The sequence below is a fragment of the Balaenoptera physalus genome (assembly GCF_965194825.1).
Source record: "Balaenoptera physalus genome assembly, chromosome: 5".
NCBI lineage: Eukaryota > Metazoa > Chordata > Mammalia > Artiodactyla > Balaenopteridae > Balaenoptera > Balaenoptera physalus.
This window is the reverse complement of record NC_138884.1, coordinates 47,584,173-47,602,752: the sequence shown is the minus strand read 5'-3', so window position 1 is coordinate 47,602,752 and position 18,580 is coordinate 47,584,173. Positions and strand designations below refer to the sequence as shown.

Below are 18,580 nucleotides of genomic sequence, written 5' to 3'. Positions count from 1 at the left end.
TTTTTCTGATTTCTGTAGTATAAATATCCCCACCATGGCTGATTTCAAACTGCCAACAGTTTAACAGCTGGTTCTCAAAAGGAAACGGTTGGCTCTCACAAGCTGGTACGAGTCAGTGCAGGGTGGCTCCACTCATCTCTGCTTTTGTGTCAGAGATAAGCAACTTATTTTTACACATAAGGTAAAATAAAAGTACCTGCAGACGTTTCTTTCCCCTAACAAACTGTTCCAGAAATGGAATATCTGCAGCTGCTTTTACGTGTTCTATCGTTATTTCCACGTCGCTGTGGTGGCAGTGCCGATGTCGGTGGATTTTTCCCCCCTTTCTTTTTACTGTGTATGATAGAAATACTGTACCTTTGATCAATTTCGTTTTAATGACAAGTTTGCAGCTGTTTTAAATCTGGTTTTTGTCAGAGGGCATCAAAATTGTATCTCAGAACAAGAAAATATTCCATTACAAAGGAGACGAACAAAAAGGTCCTTCGTACCAATACTTCGAAACATGTGATTTCCTTTACTTGGCAGGAGCCATAGCAATGGGTTTTAATTTTGTTCAGAAAACAGTCTTTGTCTGGACCCGCTTGCCCTTTCATCAGGCTGGACTTAACTGTTCGTTCACCTGACGAATACTTATTAAGCACCAGCTGTGGGCCAGGTACTTATCTAGGTGCTGAGGAGATTCTGAGGAGCCATACAGAGGCCCTGCTTTCGCAGAGCTTAGCTCAGGGGTGGGGATAGATAGGAAACCACATACACAAAAAAGAAGCTGATTTCAGAGAGTGGTGAGCGCTGTGAAGAACATAAAGGCAGGGTAATGTGGTCGAGAGCGACCCGAGGTGGTACAGTCACCACTTCTGGGAATCAGGCTCTGATCCTCCGGCATCTGAGCAGGGCCGTGCACAGACGCACATCTCGTGATACCACAGCTCCTTCCTGCTTCTCACTTTCCCTTCCTTTCCCAGACAGCACCAGTCTCTCCCGTCTCAATTACTTACGGATACCAGTTACACAAATCTAAATGAGCTTCCTCCATCACCAAACACAATCAAAATCAAAATCGAGGACCAGAATCGGTGCCTAGACAAAAGCAGTGGAACAGGGCCAGCCCAGAGTGACTCTGAGGGAGTTCCTTGTATCAGTTTTAGGGCCACATCTCTGCACCTGTGGGCCAGGGATTCACTAGTCACTGACTTCTAGACTGAGGACTCTCCGTTCTACAGCTCGCCTTTATGTGTCTTCTGAGCTCCAGGCACACATGGCCAAGGGCCTAATGGAAATGGTTTTTGGTTTTCACTGGCATCTCAAATTCTACAGCACTGTGCCCTGCCCTCACCTTCATCCCCATCTCCAGTCTATCACCTATTCTTCATCTCAGTCTATCACCTATTCTTCATCTCTTGGACTCTCCTCCAACATCCAGTTAAACACCACATCTAGTATTTCTGTCTCCACGTGTATCTTCAATTTATCCCTCTCTTCATCCCCACTGTTTTTACCTTACCTCAGCCCATCACTTTCTGTCTACATTAATGTGACCACAGTCTTGGTCCTTCTATTCAGTTATTTACACTGCAGCCTGAGATTCTTTTCTAAAATAAAAGTCTGGTGTGGGCACTCCACTGCTTTAAATCCTTCCGTGGCTCCCCACTGCCTTGATATAAAATTGGAACTCCTGGACATGGTGGCGTACAAGCCCTCCATGATATGGTCCTGCTTGCCTCTCCAGTCTATCTTCTCCCAGCACCTCTCTGTCCCCAATCTCTAGGCTTTCGCCACACCTGTCAGCTCTTCGGTGGTGCCATATTCCCTTCTTCTACCTCTGGTGTTTGCAGAGACTTTTCCCTACACCTGGAACACTTTCTTCAATCCCACCTCACTATCTTTGATCTGGATAAGATTTTTTCCTTTTGAACATCTAACAGTGCAGACACTTGCCCCTGGAAAACCTCTAACCACCTCCTACCTCTAGGGCAAGGTCTGGGTTAAGATCCCCTTTGTATGTTCTGATAACATTGTTTTGGAATTGCCTATTTACTTGTTTATATATATATATATATATATATATATATATATATATATATATATATATATATATATCACTGGACTATAAATTATATGAGAACAGCAGCTACCTCTGTCTTGTTTGCCACTGTATCCCCAGCAACTAACATAATGCCTGACACAGAGTGCGCCTACAATGAATATTTATTGAATAAATTAATGGATGACTATGTCTCCTTTAAGTAAATCTTGTTTTTTTCACCTATTCTTAAAAAGACAGAAACACACACACACACACACACACAGAGTCACCTTGTATGAATTAAAATATTATGTGCTTATTATAGAAAATGTGAAAAATACATAAAAGCAATAAGAAAGAGTCTACCATCCATCTCACCACATAATTATGACTCCTGTTATCTCCTTCTATATATATATTATTTTCATTGTTGAAATCACACGATGTCTACAGGTTGTTCCTTTAATAGTAAAAGTTGTGGTTATTTAAAGTGCAGAGTTCCCTGGCATTAAGTGTATTCACATTGTTGTGCAGCCATCACCACCAGCCATCTTAGAACTTTTCCATCTTCCCAAACTGAAACTCTGTACCCATTAAACAATAATGTGCTATTCCCCCTTCCTACAGTTTATTTTTTTTATTTTTTGGCCATGCCTCGAGGCATATGGGATCTTAGTTCCCCGACCAGGGATTGAACCCGTGCCCCCTGCATTGGAATCTTAACCACTGAATCACCAGGGAAGTCCCTACAGTTTAGTTTTATTTGGGTTCATAGCATAGTGGAAATGGCTTTCTTCTGAATCCTTACTCAGTTCAAGCGAACATTCCCATTTATCTTCAAGAGGTTCTGAGGATTTCCTGGCAGATGCCATCCTTCCCAGAGTTCTTTGGTGCTGTCAGGTATTTCAGTCAATTCCATGTTGATAACATCCCTGAAGTCTCACTTTGTGCTACATCTCCTCATGCCAGGACCCACAATAGGTTCAGGGGCCCTTGAAAATATTTCAAGTTCTTTTAAGATCCAAAGAAAATGAACTTTTAGGTCAAAGAAAGTGTTTTAATATGTAATGTTAACATATTTGTCTTTACATGAATATCATCACAAAATATAATTTAAAAAAATTTTTTATGGTGGAAGAGGTTCATGAAGGCAAAAGTGCCTAGGTAGTACTGTAAATGTTTTCATGTTACAAACAAAAAAAATGGTGAGGAGGAATCGCTGAAGTTTTTAACGCAAGACACCTATCCTTTGGTCAATTTCCACCTTTTAATTTCTCTTTCCTAAGCAAAAATAAAGAAATCTTACAGAAATTTTACATAGCACTATATATAGTTAAAGCAGGAGCACGCATTGAAATTTTAAATTTTAGGTCCTGTCTTCAGTTTCTAGGATGTCAAGAAATACTGGCAATTAGATAGTCCTCCTGGCATGATTTTCCAATTTGAAATAAACCCAAATGTAAACTAATTAACTGGGCCATTTTGAGAACACACAGCATTGGTTCCATGTGTTTTAAGAGCTTTCCAGAGAGCACAGAAGCCAGGATCACATATGTGAGGCTTCAGAAATACATGGCAAGTGTCCCTGTTACCTGGGTCTTCTGTTTTTTTAGTTTTGTTCACTTAAATATTCATGACATCTTCATCTCTCTGAAAGAAGGAATTATAAATCATTCTAATTCCATTCTATAGCATTCTGTACCATTCTGAGTGTATAATAGGCACCTATCAAGAGCGTTTTGGGCTTGATGACATATGCATTTAGAATTGCTTGAATTGGAAGTGTCCTAGGTGGGGAGGAATTAGAATCTTACATCGTTCTAAGTCATTTGACTTAAATTTAAAAGGCAGGTTTTCCTTGGGGTGGAGGTGGGGCTTGGTTAGGGAGGGGAGGAGGACTCCCAATCATTTATGAACTTCTCTGGGAACATAAATTTTTTAAGACAATCTATATTTCAAAGAAACAGAGTCATCTTTCCACTCTCTCACCTCTTTACCTCCATGAATCACAAAAGGTCATGAATTTTTTGAAAGTACTGAACATTATCCTGCTTGTCAAGTTGAAGTATAAGCTCTTGCCCGAGTCAGAGCTCCAAGCGTTCTCAGGTGCCTAGAAGAGCAGCCTTGCAATTAGGAAGATTCCGACTGAGCCGATGTCCCTGTTAGAGCGATATTTCTCCCTCCAGGGCCTGTACAGCTATTAGGAAATGGGTCCACCAAGAGAGAAGGGAGGAAATGTGTTTGACTGCATTGTCTTGGAAAAAATAATTTTAATTTCTTGCTTGTCTTCATAACAGTTCTTCAAAGCTTCGCACTTTGGCCAGAGGTTTGTCTCCCGCATACCTGAGATTTGGTGGCACGAAGACGGACTTTCTCATTTTTGATCCCAAGAAGGAACCAACCTTTGAAGAGAGAAGTTACTGGCAATCTCAAGTCAACCAGGGTGAAACTTTAAAGATTAACCATATATCTGAGTTAACTTGAGTCAGTCGTGGGCATTCTCAGAGAAGAGCTATTGCTCATATCTAACAATTAATAAGAGATGAAGGGCTCCCAGCGGACCTGTGGAGGCACCTATACAAAAGGAGGAAGCAGTGGGCAGGTTTCCTCCTCCTGATGTTTTCATGAATGTGAGACATTGGGGCAGGGGGGATGGTGTGCTGGACACAACACTGGGGCAGGGGAGAGTTAATTGTGGTGTAAACAGCACAATGATTGTAGCTAAAAGGACAGAGCTGCCTAGAGGGGCCCGTGGGTAGAAATGTACCAAAACAGAGTATTTCCCGCTCAAGACATAGCACTGATCGAAACCCATTTATTCCAAAAAATGTGGATGAAAGGTGTAATAAGGGGACATGGAGATATGCTCTGCTTCTAAGAATGGATTTCAAGACTTGATTTGTTGGGCAGTGGTTCTCAAACTTTATTGACTAGACATAATCACCTGGGGTGAGTTTGAATATTTGGATTCTTGGGCTCCAACCTTAGGTTACAAGTTTAGCAAGATCCTCAGGTGATTCTGATATTGGGAGTCTGTGGGCTTCATCTGAGAAACACCCTGGGGCGCCACGAGGATTTGCCCTGTGTCTTTCATAAGTGCTATACAGACATCAAATGGAAGCTAAATCATTATCTTAACAGTTATTAAAAAAACCATATACATCATTGAATTACAATAATGAATTATGATATATATAAATGAACAATATTTTATATATTACATATTTCCTTCTGTTTATTTTCTGCAGTTAGGAAGTGTTTAGAACCGTTAATCAGTAACTGCGCCAATTGATAGAATAGTAATTAGAAAAACTGAAAAAAGCAGGAGAGTTTTCTTAGTATAACACATTGGAATATGTTTAGACCTGGCCCTTTCTCACCAGTCATATGCGTTCAAAAGGTCTCATAAATTTAGATAGGAAACTGTCCTTTGCTCATCAATTTTCTTCATCCTGTGGGGAGGGGGGAATCACTGGGGTTATCCAAGTGCTTCAGAAACATCCTTTGTAAGCACAAGGGTGGATGAGGCACCCGCTGTCAGAGAGCCAGAATGTGCAGCTTCCCAGAAAGGAAGTCACTGGGGGGTCAGCCAGCCCTGGCAGCCGCCCCCGGCAGCCCTGCTGCCTTGTGATAAAGAAGCACAGTCTGCCTGATAGGATAGTGGTGGATTTTCCAAGTACACATGTTGTGGTCTCAGGAGCTTTGATGATACCAAATTTGAAGGAATAAAAGTCAACATTCCCTGCCCTACCATTTGGCAAGAGGAAATCACCACAAAGCAGATATAGTCCATGTAAAACAAATTTCTATGTATGTTGAAAGTGAACCTTAAGAGAACTGAACTATGTTTTCTTCTGGTGGGTTCTCTAGTAATTTCAGGTTTCTGAGGAGCCTTCTGAATTGTTAAATAACTTGAAGTTATGTCCAATGTATCTATGTCCAGTATATGTCCAGTGTTTCTTCAGAAACCTGCCCTTTGGCTGTTTTTTTGTGGTAATTGATTAGCCAGCAAATTTGACATGTATAGCAGAATATATCCTTCTCTGATGTTACACTTAACAACCAGAAACTCAATTATCCTGCTTTAGTCACATAAATAGCTAACTAAATAAGTGCATGGGATTTCAACCGTATCATTGTGAAAATAGATTCTCTAAATTATTTACTCCATTTGCAGATGTTTGCGAATCTGGATCCATCCCTTCTGATGTGGAGAGGAGGTTGAAGTTGGAATGGCCCTTCCAGGAGCAATTGCTACTCAGTGAACAGTATCAGAAAAAGTTCAAGAACAGTACCTACTCAAGTAAGAAATGAAAGGTACCCTGCAAGTGCCCCAGCCCCCAAAATACTTGGATGGCTTGAACTTGGGCTTGAATCTAATAAGCCCTATAGCAGTTGTGTAAAGCTGCATAATCCTCAAATGTTAGCAAGAGTTAATGGGCAATCTTCAACCCCAAGCTTCTGTTTTTTTCTTTTCTTTGCCTGACTTTGCCTACTAGCCACGGACTAGTGGCTAGCCACTGACTTTGCCTACTAGTCACAAGCTAATAATGACCTCTACTGCTCTGAAGAACTAGGAAGTCAAGGAAGACATGGATATACTCCTTGTGTAAAAGTAAAATATAAAAGTGTGAAGAGTAAAATGTGAAACCATTCACACCTCATTGTCCATTCTGTTTCCTCTCCAAAAAGCAGCCACTGCCCTGCCAGTGATGTGTTGTGTATCACTGGCAGGGCAGCTTTCTCATTTTCTTTCCTCTGTGGGTTTGAAAACACAGGACTAGCTCAACTAACCAGGAATTTATTTCCATTCATGGAAACACTTTTCTGGTGTTTAAATGGGATGATGTCACGCAGGGCTTTAAAACAACTGAAATAAGCAATCCTTATCTATGAAATATATTTTTATCCGAAAGTTGATGTTTTATACCCAACTAAGGGATGATATTGCCCCATATCTCAGCTAAGAAAATAACCTGCTTAGATACGCTACAACAGTCTTCTTTTGACTTTTGAAAAATAAATGATCTTGAAGTTAGTTTGGGTTAGTCAACATTTCTAAGAGTACATTATTGACAGTAAATTATTTCTTTGTAAGATTTTACTATACGCTACCTAGATTCCAGTGTGTACAATGGATTTTTTTATTTTCATATTTTTTATTTATAAGGTAAGGGAAAAAGTAACACATAAGAAATCAGAAAATAGGTTATATGCTAATAGAAAATGTGGTCCTCTAAATTATTTTTTGCATTTTAAAGCAGAGGGCAGGGGGGAGCTATGCTGACGGTTTAATAACATGATCTATGGTTGAACAGAATTTGGCAGGACAGGGCCTTCTCAGATCCCATTAAAGGGATGACAGAAGTCCCAGAGACCCACAGCAGGAAGGCCTTATTTGTAATTAATCATCTGATATAGGCCTGCTAGGAGAAGACCCTATGGTATTAGGTAATCTATAGCTTTTTACTCTTTTTCTTGGTCATCTTAAACATATGCCAATTTACCTTAAATTTTTCCTTAAAAATGTTTGCTACCTCACATGATCTTTTTGGAACCAAGATGGTAGGTTTTCAACATCTTTTTCCTGCTTTTGGGACTGGGGCCTTCATAGTTTCTGCACCAGGGGAAAGCCCTTCTTTTACTAACTATGTAGCTGGGTCAGTATAATTCCAGCCACCCTACTGGCAATGCTAAAATATATAACAAATACAGATAGTTAATTTGTATTTGGAAATATTTGACTTCTGATTTGAAATTTTCTATTTTAATCTGCATGTATTAGAAACATATAGATAGAAATCTATGGGACTTCCCTGGCGGTCCAGTGGTTAAGACTTCGCCTTCCAATGCAGCGGGTATGGGTTTGATCCCTGGTTGGGGAGCTAAGATCCCACATGCCTCATGGCCAAAAAACCAAAACGTAAAACAGAAGCAATACTGTAACAAATTCAATAAAGACTTTAAAAGTGGTCCACATCAAAAAAATCTTAAAAAAAGAAATCTACTGCGTTTGGTCTGGGCACCAGCTCATTATAGGGATAAGTATCTAAGAAGCCAGTAGGTGTCTCTACACATGGTTCTGCATCCGTGGCTAAGGTTGGTAATGCCTGAGTAACATCGTATGATGTGGCATCCTACGATGGAAGCGATAGCAGAAGTCTATTGTGTTAATTGCTTAATGGCCTGCACCTTTAAAACAGGTTTCCTAGAAGATATAGGTGAGTTTTCTAATTACAGGGCCCATTGGATGGTGTGTTTCACTTAAGTAGAAAATGACAAAAACATGTCATGAGAATATAGATTCACACTGTAAACCTGTCTGGGCAGGAAAAGGAAGCAATGTTACGGGTATAATTTTGAGTGTGACTACAAAAAGGAGGACTCCCTTATTAAAATAATAATATTTAATGAGCTAATTCTTTTTTCTCCTTCTTCTCCACCTTTCTTACTCATCATCCCACTCCCACACTGGATGCTGGACACATTTATGTAAACAAAAATGGTATAATAGTCAGTGCCAATGTATAGTGTGTCATTTAGATTGTCTTCATTCCAGGGATCTTTCCACCCTTTCATACAGTAAGAGATAAGAGATTGGGTAATGACTGGGAATTGGATAATTATCTGTGAGTTTTCTTATTTTGAGGAGGGAATAGGCTGGGTGGGTTTTATTTTTAAGAGTGGATTTTAGCTCAGTAATACACAGCCCTTATTCTAGGAGATGTTACTCTTACAGAGGGCATATAATAGAATTTCAAGCTACTTAAATTCAAAGTGTTTTTGGAAAAATGAGGAAATAGAGGAAGAGTAAGGAATGAGCTGAATAAATACTCAAAAATGCAAACATTCTATGTTTCTTGAAAATGCCATAATCCTTGTAGAAGGTCTAGGCAATAATAGTGCTTTATATCTGTAAGAGTTTTTTATGGCTTACAAAGGGTTTTCACATGTGCTATTTCAACTTGGTTTTGTGACGTAGATGGATGATGGTACTAGTTCCAGGATTGTAGATCCGTAGCCAGGGCTCATGCAGGTAAAGGGGTCACTCCTGATCATTCAGTCTATAAGTGGGATAGTGGGGCTGGGAGTTCGGATCTATGATTCCTGATTTAGGACACTTTCTACAACATGATTAGCAGTATACATCTAAAAGATAACTGTGTCTAAGACAGTCACAGGGCCTTTATTACAGGCTCTATTACTGTGGCACTGTCACAAAATAGCTATGTGATATTGGGCAAAGCACTTTATTTCTTTGGGTGTCAGTTTCCTCATAGAAAAATGAGGGTGGAGGTTTGGGGAGGACTCCATAATCCCGAAGTCCCACGCTGTCCTCCACTGTGGCCCTAAGATCCCAGGAACAGGCTAGGACTCAGAGAGCTTTTCAGACCCCAATGTCTGTAACTCCTTAATGACAGACAGCAGTTTTGTGGAAGTGGGTGACACAGCAAATATCAAAAACACCTAAAATAGCTTGCTAGTGTTGTTACTGCCCCTCAGCCGTTATGGGCCGTATTAAACCTAGGGTTTCATTGCTATGGTAATCCAAGTAGTTCAGGCTGAAGACTTAGAAACAAAGCCACTTTGAAGGAGAAAGGGTGTAAGTTTGCCAGATAGACAGAGATTTTTTTTAAAACTAGGGAAGTGAATTTCTGTTTAATAGATAACTCTAAATATATATTAAGATCACCAGATCTATGCAGATAATAACTAATTTAAACACTCAAAAATACATTGCTGCCACTCTCAAAAAGAGCTTATAGGCTAGCTAATGGTTAAAAAGCTGAGTTCAAAAGTTCCAAAGCTTTAATAACTCCTTAGTGACTCAGTAATTTTTTTCACAGCACATCTAGCCCGAAAGAAATACCTGAGAGTTTCAATTAAGCTGTTAGGTCCGAACAACCTAATAGTAACAGTTCTCATCATGTCCAACAGATGTTGATGCATTCCCTTGCAAATTTAAAAGATCCTGCAGTGCCCCTGTGAGTAGGGTTGCCTGGTTAAATTTTCATTTCAAATAAACAATAATTTCTTTGCTGTATTTCTCAAATAATGCATATGACATATACTAAAAATGATTCATTATTTATCTGAAGTTCAAATTTAGCTAGATGTCCTGTATTTTTATTTGCTAAACGGTACCAGTGAATTCGCTCCCCGGAGTGCCTTGGCGCAGAGTTTGGAAACCACGGCCCTAGAGCCCTAGGCCAATTTTTTAATGTAAAATTCCATTTATTTTGAATTAATAAATTATATACATGAATTTTTCAAAAACTTTAAAAAAATGTAATCGAAGTTACCAAGTTATTTTGTGACTGAGTTTATGAGTGGAGATATTTAGATTATGAAGAGTGGGGTTTGTGTTGACTAATGAAAATCTGGCCTGCGCGTGTTGAGCCCTGAGCCGTACCATGCAGTTTCCCCAGTTCACCTGAGGTCACTTGAACAAAACCCAAGTGCCAGACCAAAGCCTCTGGTACCTTCCATAGGACTTGATTCAACAGCTGAAGCAAATAAAGCAATATATATATTTTTTTAATTTGCCAGTCCAATTTTATTGACGCATTCATAATTATAAGCACTCATTGGGATTGCTTCCATTTAACCACAGAAATAGCAATTCATTATGAGGAGCAAATCTGGAGGCCTTCATCACTTCGGCACTCTGGTGCTGACCTAACCACGAAATGGCAACATTTTTCTTTTAGGAAGCTCAGTGGATATGCTGTATACTTTTGCCAGTTGCTCAGGACTGGACCTGATCTTTGGTCTAAATGCATTACTACGAACTGCAGATTTGCACTGGAACAGTTCCAATGCTCAGTTACTCCTGGACTACTGCTCTTCCAAGAGTTATAACATTTCTTGGGAACTAGGCAATGGTAAGTGCTCCCCTGCCCCTGCCCGGGGAACATTTCAATAATAAGGAGATGCCCTTTGGCATTATTTGTTCCTATTTATGACCTTATTTTTAATAATAGCAAATATGCTTTTTGCCTTGGAATATTTGTGTAAGTGCTCAATGGTGTGAGTTTGGAATTACTTGTGGCAGAAAACTCCTTATGTATCCCAGAACCTATCGTTAATCCCAGTTTACGTTACATTTGAGCACTTCCACAGCTCCCTGGTTCCCTTGAGCTCTTCAGGGTCACTTAGACCTCTTATGCTTGGCAGGTTGGACTCAAGCAGTTTGCTTTTACCTTTCCATTCCTTCCTCTGTTCTCAACTTGTCAATCTCAGCAACCCCATGCCAACACTCATAATGGGTTCAAGCTAGAAGTTCCAGTACAGAGTCTTACCTGGGTCAAGCTCTTGCTTGTCTCCTTTGTCACTCTTTTATTGTAAGGAACTTATAAATTGTAACTAAAGTGCTAGTGATTAGCCGCATTCATTCAAACATATTTACAATGCTTTGTTCACACATCAGCCGATGGAACTGAAGATAAAATGGGAAGTGAGATGTAGTAATATGATGAGCAAGTACTATATTCCAGGCACTGTTCTGAGCATTGAATAAGTATTAGCTTATTTTATCTTTATAATTGCCCCGAGGTGAACACAATTATGACATTCATTTCATAGATGACAAAAGAGGCACAAAAAGGTTAGCTAAATAGCTGTGTGATGCCGGGCAATTATCAGAGAGAGGAATCTTACAGGAGTTAGGATTTGAACCCAGGCAGTCTGGCTCTAGTAGGAGGTCCCTGCTCTCTTGAGACTTCTGTTCTAGAGGTAGGGAGGCAGACCGACCAGAAAGGAAGCAAAGAAGTGATGCATGTCTATAGTGGTATGTATTATGATAAAGTCTAGCAGCAGATTTTGGGATTGGGTTGCTGAGGGTAACTGGCAAGTTGAAGCACTGAAAACAGAATAAAGGAAGGGTCAAGGCAACCATATCTTAGATGCTGAACAACTTTACTGCAGCAACTATGTGAATAATAGGTCGTCTGAACCCATCCTTACCCATCTCTGTACATCTCACCTTCCCTACTTTTCTACCCTACCCATCCCCATCTCCTTCTGCTCTTCAGAGTAAGATAAAAGAGTGTCATCATGTGCCCGTCTTCCTCGGGCTGCATTTTGCAAAGGGAAGGTCTGGTTTCCGGGGTGAAGGAGAAGAGTAAGGTAACTTGGGAAGTAGATTGGACACTTTCCATGCCTCCCTCCCCTCCCTTCAGCTTTGCTACTTCCAGACTCACATGCACATATAATTTGCACTTATAATTCTCAGTAAGACTTTTTTTTTAATAAATTTATTTATTTTATTTATTTACTTTTGGCTGTGTTAGGTCTTCATTGCTCTGCGCGGGCTTTCTCTAGTTGCCGCGAGCAGGGGCTACTCTTCTTTGCGGTGCGCGGGCTTCTCTTTGTGGTGGCTTCTTTTGTTGCGGAGCGCGGGCTCTAGGCGTGCAGGCTTCAGTAGTTGTGGCTCGCGGGCTCTAGAGCACAGGCTCAGTAGTTGTGGCGCACAGGCTTAGTTGCTCCGCGGCATGTGGGATCTTCCTGGACCAGGGCTCGAACCCGTGTCCCTGCATTGGCAGGTGGATTCTTAACCACTGTGCCACTAGGGAAGCCCCTCAAGAAGACTTTTAATTACATCGTAGAAATAGGTTTTTAAATGTCTTCTCCCACACAATCTTTTTTTAACAGTAAATTAGGTTATTAAATACTGAATACAGACTATTTCCTGAATATCCACTAGTTTAATATCCCAATTATTAATTTCCAACTGTTGTATTACCCCCAATACTTCAGTTATATAACTTATATTTTTATTTTCCTGGAATATCTTCTTTATAACTAGAGATTTTACTTTCCTTGACTTTGGATTCTAAGTTTTTGTAATATGAAAAATGCTTTGTTGCTTTTATATGCTGCTTTTATGTTTGCTTTTAAATAAAAAATTTTCTAGGTAAGCAATTATTTTGCGAATTGCTGTCTTTCAGAACCTAACAGTTTCCGGAAGAAGGCTGGTATTTTCATCGATGGGTGGCAGTTAGGAGAAGATTTTATGGAGTTGCATAAACTTCTACGAAAATCTGCTTTCAAAAATGCAAAACTCTATGGTCCTGATGTTGGCCAGCCTCGAGGAAAGACTGTTAAGATGCTGAAGAGGTAAGAGCTAGAGGAAGCAGAACCACTTTTCTTAAATATAATATTTTTCTTTGGTGGAGAATCTTCAATAAACCACCTGTTATTAAACAATTTGTTGCCTGACTAGAAGGTTTACCAAAAGAGGAAACATTGACTGGCTCAGAATACCAAAGATTTTGGGGCAAATGGCATCTGTGATAAAATTTGTATCAGAATTAGGAAGTTTGTGTTGCTTTATCCTAAAGTAGTAACCAGCTCATTTCTAGGGAAAACAACTCTTGTGCATTTATTGTTCATATAAGGATTAAGTGATAACATAATAGATTTTTTTTTCTAGTTTCCTGAAGGCTGGGGGAGAAGTGATTGATTCAGTTACATGGCATCAGTAAGTATGTCTCCTACTGTTAATACTGAGAAAGTAAAGCTAGCTTTACTTATTACCTAGTTTTCAAAAAATTGTTTTCATTTAATTACTAATTGACTTTATAGTTCCCGATAAGAAACTTGTCTCAAGCAGCATTGTACTAGGATCTTAATATTAATAAAACAAAAATTTAAACTTGTTTTCAGTAACGTGGTAGTTTCTACAAGATCAAGGCACACTATCGTTTAAGTCATGGAATAGATGTAGCTAATAGTAGCTAAAACTAATATGCTTGCCAAAGAATGGGTAACCCACAAATACCTGCATTTGTGACTATGTTTTCTCAAGACAGAATAAGTGGTCCCCTTTCATCTTGTTCTCTCCTTAGTAGAACTTCTGCTTTTTTTTTTTTTTTTTTTTTAAATAGCACAGGGGTGGGAAGAAGTAGGAAGGAGGGCAAGGGCGGCCAATTAACTTACAGGCAGAAAGTAAAGTTTGTTACTTTTTCCTGAATATTTTGTGAATAATTTAGCTACTACTTGAATGGGCGAATTGCTACCAAGGAAGATTTTCTAAACCCTGATGTATTGGACACTTTTATTTCATCTGTGCAAGAAATTTTCCAGGTAATAGTCTTTTTTTCTTTTTCATGTAAAACCAGAGTCCTTATTTTGTAGTCTAGCTAGTCCTAAATTCTACAGGTATATAAATTTATATGTTTTTCCAATTTTAGAGAGCAGGCACTAGATCTTATTCACCTTCAGTTCCCCTTAGTATTGGGTCTTACCCATGTATGTTGATTAGAAATTAAAAATACTTCCAATAGCCTTTCAGTAGAATGAACTCTCATAGTCCATAAGAAAAGAATGGGATTATTTACATTCCTTCCACACCTAGTATTCCAATAAAAGTTAATTGCCCAAGACCTAAATGACCGTGAAAATATTTTGTAACTATATTGAACGGATGGATCTGGGAATGCAAGGTTTTGAATATTGAATAATCTTCAGCACCATATTTGGTCAGCTTGTTTGCAATTACCATGGAGACTTTCCTGTTCCATACATAGGCTGTTGAGGAGACCAGACCCCACAAGAAGGTTTGGTTAGGAGAGACCAGCTCTGCGTATGGGGGTGGAGCGCCCTTGCTGTCCAACACCTTTGCTGCTGGCTTTATGTGAGTGAACTTGCACTTGTCTCAGGGACCAGATAGCATTCTCCTGTTCTTCTATTCAGTTGAAATAACTCGTCAGACAAAAATCTGGTCAAAGACAGTTTCTGTGGCTGAGCTCCAAAGTTTGTGCCAGATTTTGCAAGAAAATGATTTACTAAAGTTGGTTGGACATCTTTAACATGTGCCCAAATTAATCATTGTATGAATGAGCTGCTTTAGAAGTTTTGTTCCTTAATTATGGCCCATAAATATGTCAAGCATTCCTTTCTCTAAAGAAATACATTGTAAAAGAGTGCATCAAGAGCCTCGACTCTGAGAAGGATTCTGAGTACATATAGCTCTACTCATAGATTCCCAAGAAGTTTAGAGCCTGGAAGTATGAGGTCACACCCAAGGGGCTACCAATGAATTTAAAGATTTACTAAATCACCCCCTTATCCAAGCACCACAAACTTGATTGCTTTAAAACCAGCTGGTTTACTTACATTTCATAACTCGGTTAACACTCTTAGTCTATAGTTCTACATGCTCATATTGAGCTTTATTCTCTTTCCTCTCCTACCCTCATTCTTATAAGCCCCGACTAGAGCACACATCCCTTATGCTTGTGGAGGCATGAGGAGTAGAGGAAAGAAAGGAGATGTGTGTTTTGCCACTGACTGAACACGGGGGGAGGAAGTGTCCATAAAAGCTTAGGGGCGATTCTACTTATTTCGCATTTTAGCACTGCTGACCACCAGCAATCCTTTCTTCAGACCTCACATGGAAATGCGGGTGGGGAGGCGGCGGGTGGAGGTGGGAAGGGCGGGTGTGGATCCCACACAGGACGGAGAATAATTGTCTATAAGGGTGGGCGTTTGTCTACTCCGCTTTGTAGATGTTGTCCTACCCTGCTAGGGACTCTTATAGCATATTAATAGTCTTCTAGGATTTGTTATCATGCAGAAGTGTGAGAACACGTGAAGTGAAGGATAGTCTCTATTTCATCTGAATGACTTATTGATAATTAATACTACTTTTCTGGCTTCCTGTCAATTCCTCCCACACGGAGGAATAAATCAGAATAGTGTATAGTTAAAACCGAGTTATTTTGTTTGCCAAATCTGAAGGAAGCTTGGCCTCACTCTCTTCCAGGTGGCTGGATAAATTGGGCCTGTCGGCCAGAATGGGCATAGAAGTGGTGATGAGGCAAGTGTTCTTCGGAGCTGGAAACTACCACTTAGTGGATGAAAATTTTGAACCTTTGCCTGTAAGTGACCATTATTTTCCTATTATCGTGAGTAGGTTAGAGTATACTAAGGGCTCCCTGTATTAACCTTTTATAAATAGTCAATTCTCTCAATAAATTCAATGCTCTCAATAAGTAGCCAAACCATGGAAAGATGAATTAGAAGAAACCTTAGAGATCACTCATTCTAACTTTTTTGTGTCTCAAGAAATTGAGACCCAGAAATAATGTTTTTAATGTGGGTTATTTGGGGCATGGTGTGGGATTTTTTAAAAAAAGGAGTAATTTGAAATTTTATGACTTCAATTTTACAAGATAAACTTGAATCAAATGTTTTGCCAAGTAAATCAAATTTAAAATTGCCTGTAGTATCCAAAGTTTCAAAATTTTTTGTCATGAAATCATAATTTATTTAACTTTAAGATAAGCTAGTACCATGTATTTATTCAAAAATATCACCATACGATTGGCTATTTTGTTAATAATCTTCAAGATATTTATGAGTAAAATCTCATTTCCACCCTACCTCCAACTACATCTGGTACTAAATCAGGAAATATAGCCTTTCTATTTAAAAAGCCACCTGGAAGATATATATATCTAAAAATTGGGATAGCATAGATATAGCCTGAGAAGTATGACCTTGATTTTTAGAGTCTAAAATAGCATTTGAGAATATCTATTTTCTAAGAATAATTCCTAAGGGAATTGCTTGAACATTGTAGGAAAGCTAAGAAAGTCTGCAAAAAGCACATGCCAAAATATAAGCTAGGCTTTTGTGGTTTGTAGATAGATCTCCCCCCAAAATTGCCTTTAGTCTATAGTGGTCCAAGCTCATGGAGCACACTGTACATAACTTAAAAAAAAAACTTAGTAAAATGTCTTTGCACAAAATGGAATCTATCTTCCCCAAGTATATTATGAGTCATTTATAAAATGAGTTAAACCAAATGTGATCATTTCATTAGACAAATATCCAAAATCTACTACTGGCCCCTTCTTAAATAGACCTTGAACAAGGAAGAGAAATAAATAGTTTCTTCACAATTTGCTTCGAGTCCAATGCCTAGAAATTAGTCAGCTTATCCTGTCACTCTTTGTAAATAGTACCAGCTATTTATGTTGTTATCTAAAGCTTCTCAGCCAAACATAAACTTTTGGCTTAAGAATTCTTTGTATATGTGCTAAATATACTTCTTCCTCAAGGTTCACAAGTCAGCTAGAAAAACTTGCAAGAGTAAATGTTACCTTTGACATCTGCAGAATCCCAGGGAATTCGCAAAACAGTCCTGGAAGGTGGCAAGGAAGGTATCTTAGATCCATTTTTCAAATGAGGAAGTTCAAATTGAGATGAGCTTGTGTGATTTGCTGGAGGTCACACAGCTGTCTCATTGTTACTCTAAAGAATCCTGTACATGGGCTTCCCTGGTGGCGCAGTGGTTGGGAGTCTGCCTGCCAATGCAGGGGACGTGGGTTCGAGCCCTGGTCTGGGAGGATCCCACATGCCACGGAGCAACTAGGCCCGTGAGCCACAACTACTGAGCCTGCGCGTCTGGAGCCTGTGCTCCGCAACAAGAGAGGCCGCGATAGTGAGAGGCCTGCGCACCGCGATGAAGAGTGGCCCCCGCTTGCAGCAACTAGAGAAAGCCCTCGCACAGAAACGAAGACCCAACACAGCCAAAAATAAATAAATAAATTAATTAATTAATTAAAAAAAGAATGTTAGCAAAAAAAAAAAAAAAAAAGAATCCTGTACAAATCCTGGCTCTGAGCCTGCTTGCTTTCTACTCCCAAGTCATGGAACCATGCTACGTCTCCTTTGAAAACATTTGATTCTCTTCTTGTCTCCAGTAAAAATTTTGAAGTTAAGCAGAGAAACAAAAGCTGTTTGCCTGTTGAGTCTACCTTACCCAAGCTCAAGAAGGAAGGGTTGGGGTATATATATATTGAATGGATTTTTTTTAAAAAAAACTTTTTATTATGAAAAATTTCAAAGTAGAGAGAAAAGTATACGAAGCCCTAATGTTGTTTAATCTATAATCGTACCCACTCTTTACCTCCCACCTACTGGATTACTTCTAAGCAAATCTCAGGTATACCACTTTATCCATAAGTATTTCAGTATGTATCTCCTTTGTAAAAACATAACAAAATATAATTATCATACTTTAAAATATGAACAATAATTTCTCAATATCATTAAATATTTAGTCAGTGTTTCACATTTTCCTTATTGTCACAAATGTTTTTTTTTTTTGTTTCTTATTAGTCATCCAATTTTTTTTTTTTTTTAATTTATTTTGGCTGTGTTGGGTCTTCGTTTCCGTGCGAGGGCTTTCTCTAGTTGTGGCAAGCGGGGGCCACTCTTCATCGCCGTAGTCATCCATTTTATACACAGCAATGTATACATGTCAATCCCAATCTCCCAATTCATCACACCACCACCTCACCCTCCAGTCACAAATGTTTTTAATTGTTGGTTTATTCACATCAGAATCCAAACAAGGTCCATATATTGTATTTATTATATCTCTTAGGTCTGTTAATCTTTAAGTTCTCTCTCCCTCTCTTTTTTTTGCCCCTTGGAATTTATTAGAGAAACCAGGTAATGTTATATAGTGTTTCCCACATTCTGGATTTTGCTAAATTTATTTCTGTGGTATCATTTAGCATGTTCCTCTGTCCCCTGTAT

At 39.2% G+C, this 18,580-nt stretch overlaps 1 protein-coding gene across 3 annotated transcripts in view; it reads left to right on the top strand.

Moving 5' to 3' along the window:
* The window catches only part of HPSE (heparanase), a 33,738-nt gene that overhangs the window by 6,831 nt on the left and 8,327 nt on the right, over positions 1–18,580 (top strand). Inside the window, exons 2-9 of one of the 3 annotated variants that reach the window (XM_082463646.1) lie at positions 4,324–4,469; positions 6,204–6,329; positions 10,738–10,911; positions 12,976–13,144; positions 13,461–13,508; positions 14,020–14,113; positions 14,557–14,663; positions 15,795–15,909. In XM_082463646.1, coding sequence (XP_082319772.1) covers positions 4,324–4,469; positions 6,204–6,329; positions 10,738–10,911; positions 12,976–13,144; positions 13,461–13,508; positions 14,020–14,113; positions 14,557–14,663; positions 15,795–15,909 — 979 coding nt within the window. The remainder of the gene's footprint in view (positions 1–4,323; positions 4,470–6,203; positions 6,330–10,737; positions 10,912–12,975; positions 13,145–13,460; positions 13,509–14,019; positions 14,114–14,556; positions 14,664–15,794; positions 15,910–18,580) is intronic. The other 2 variants (XM_082463647.1, XM_082463648.1) reach the window with 2 other exon arrangements.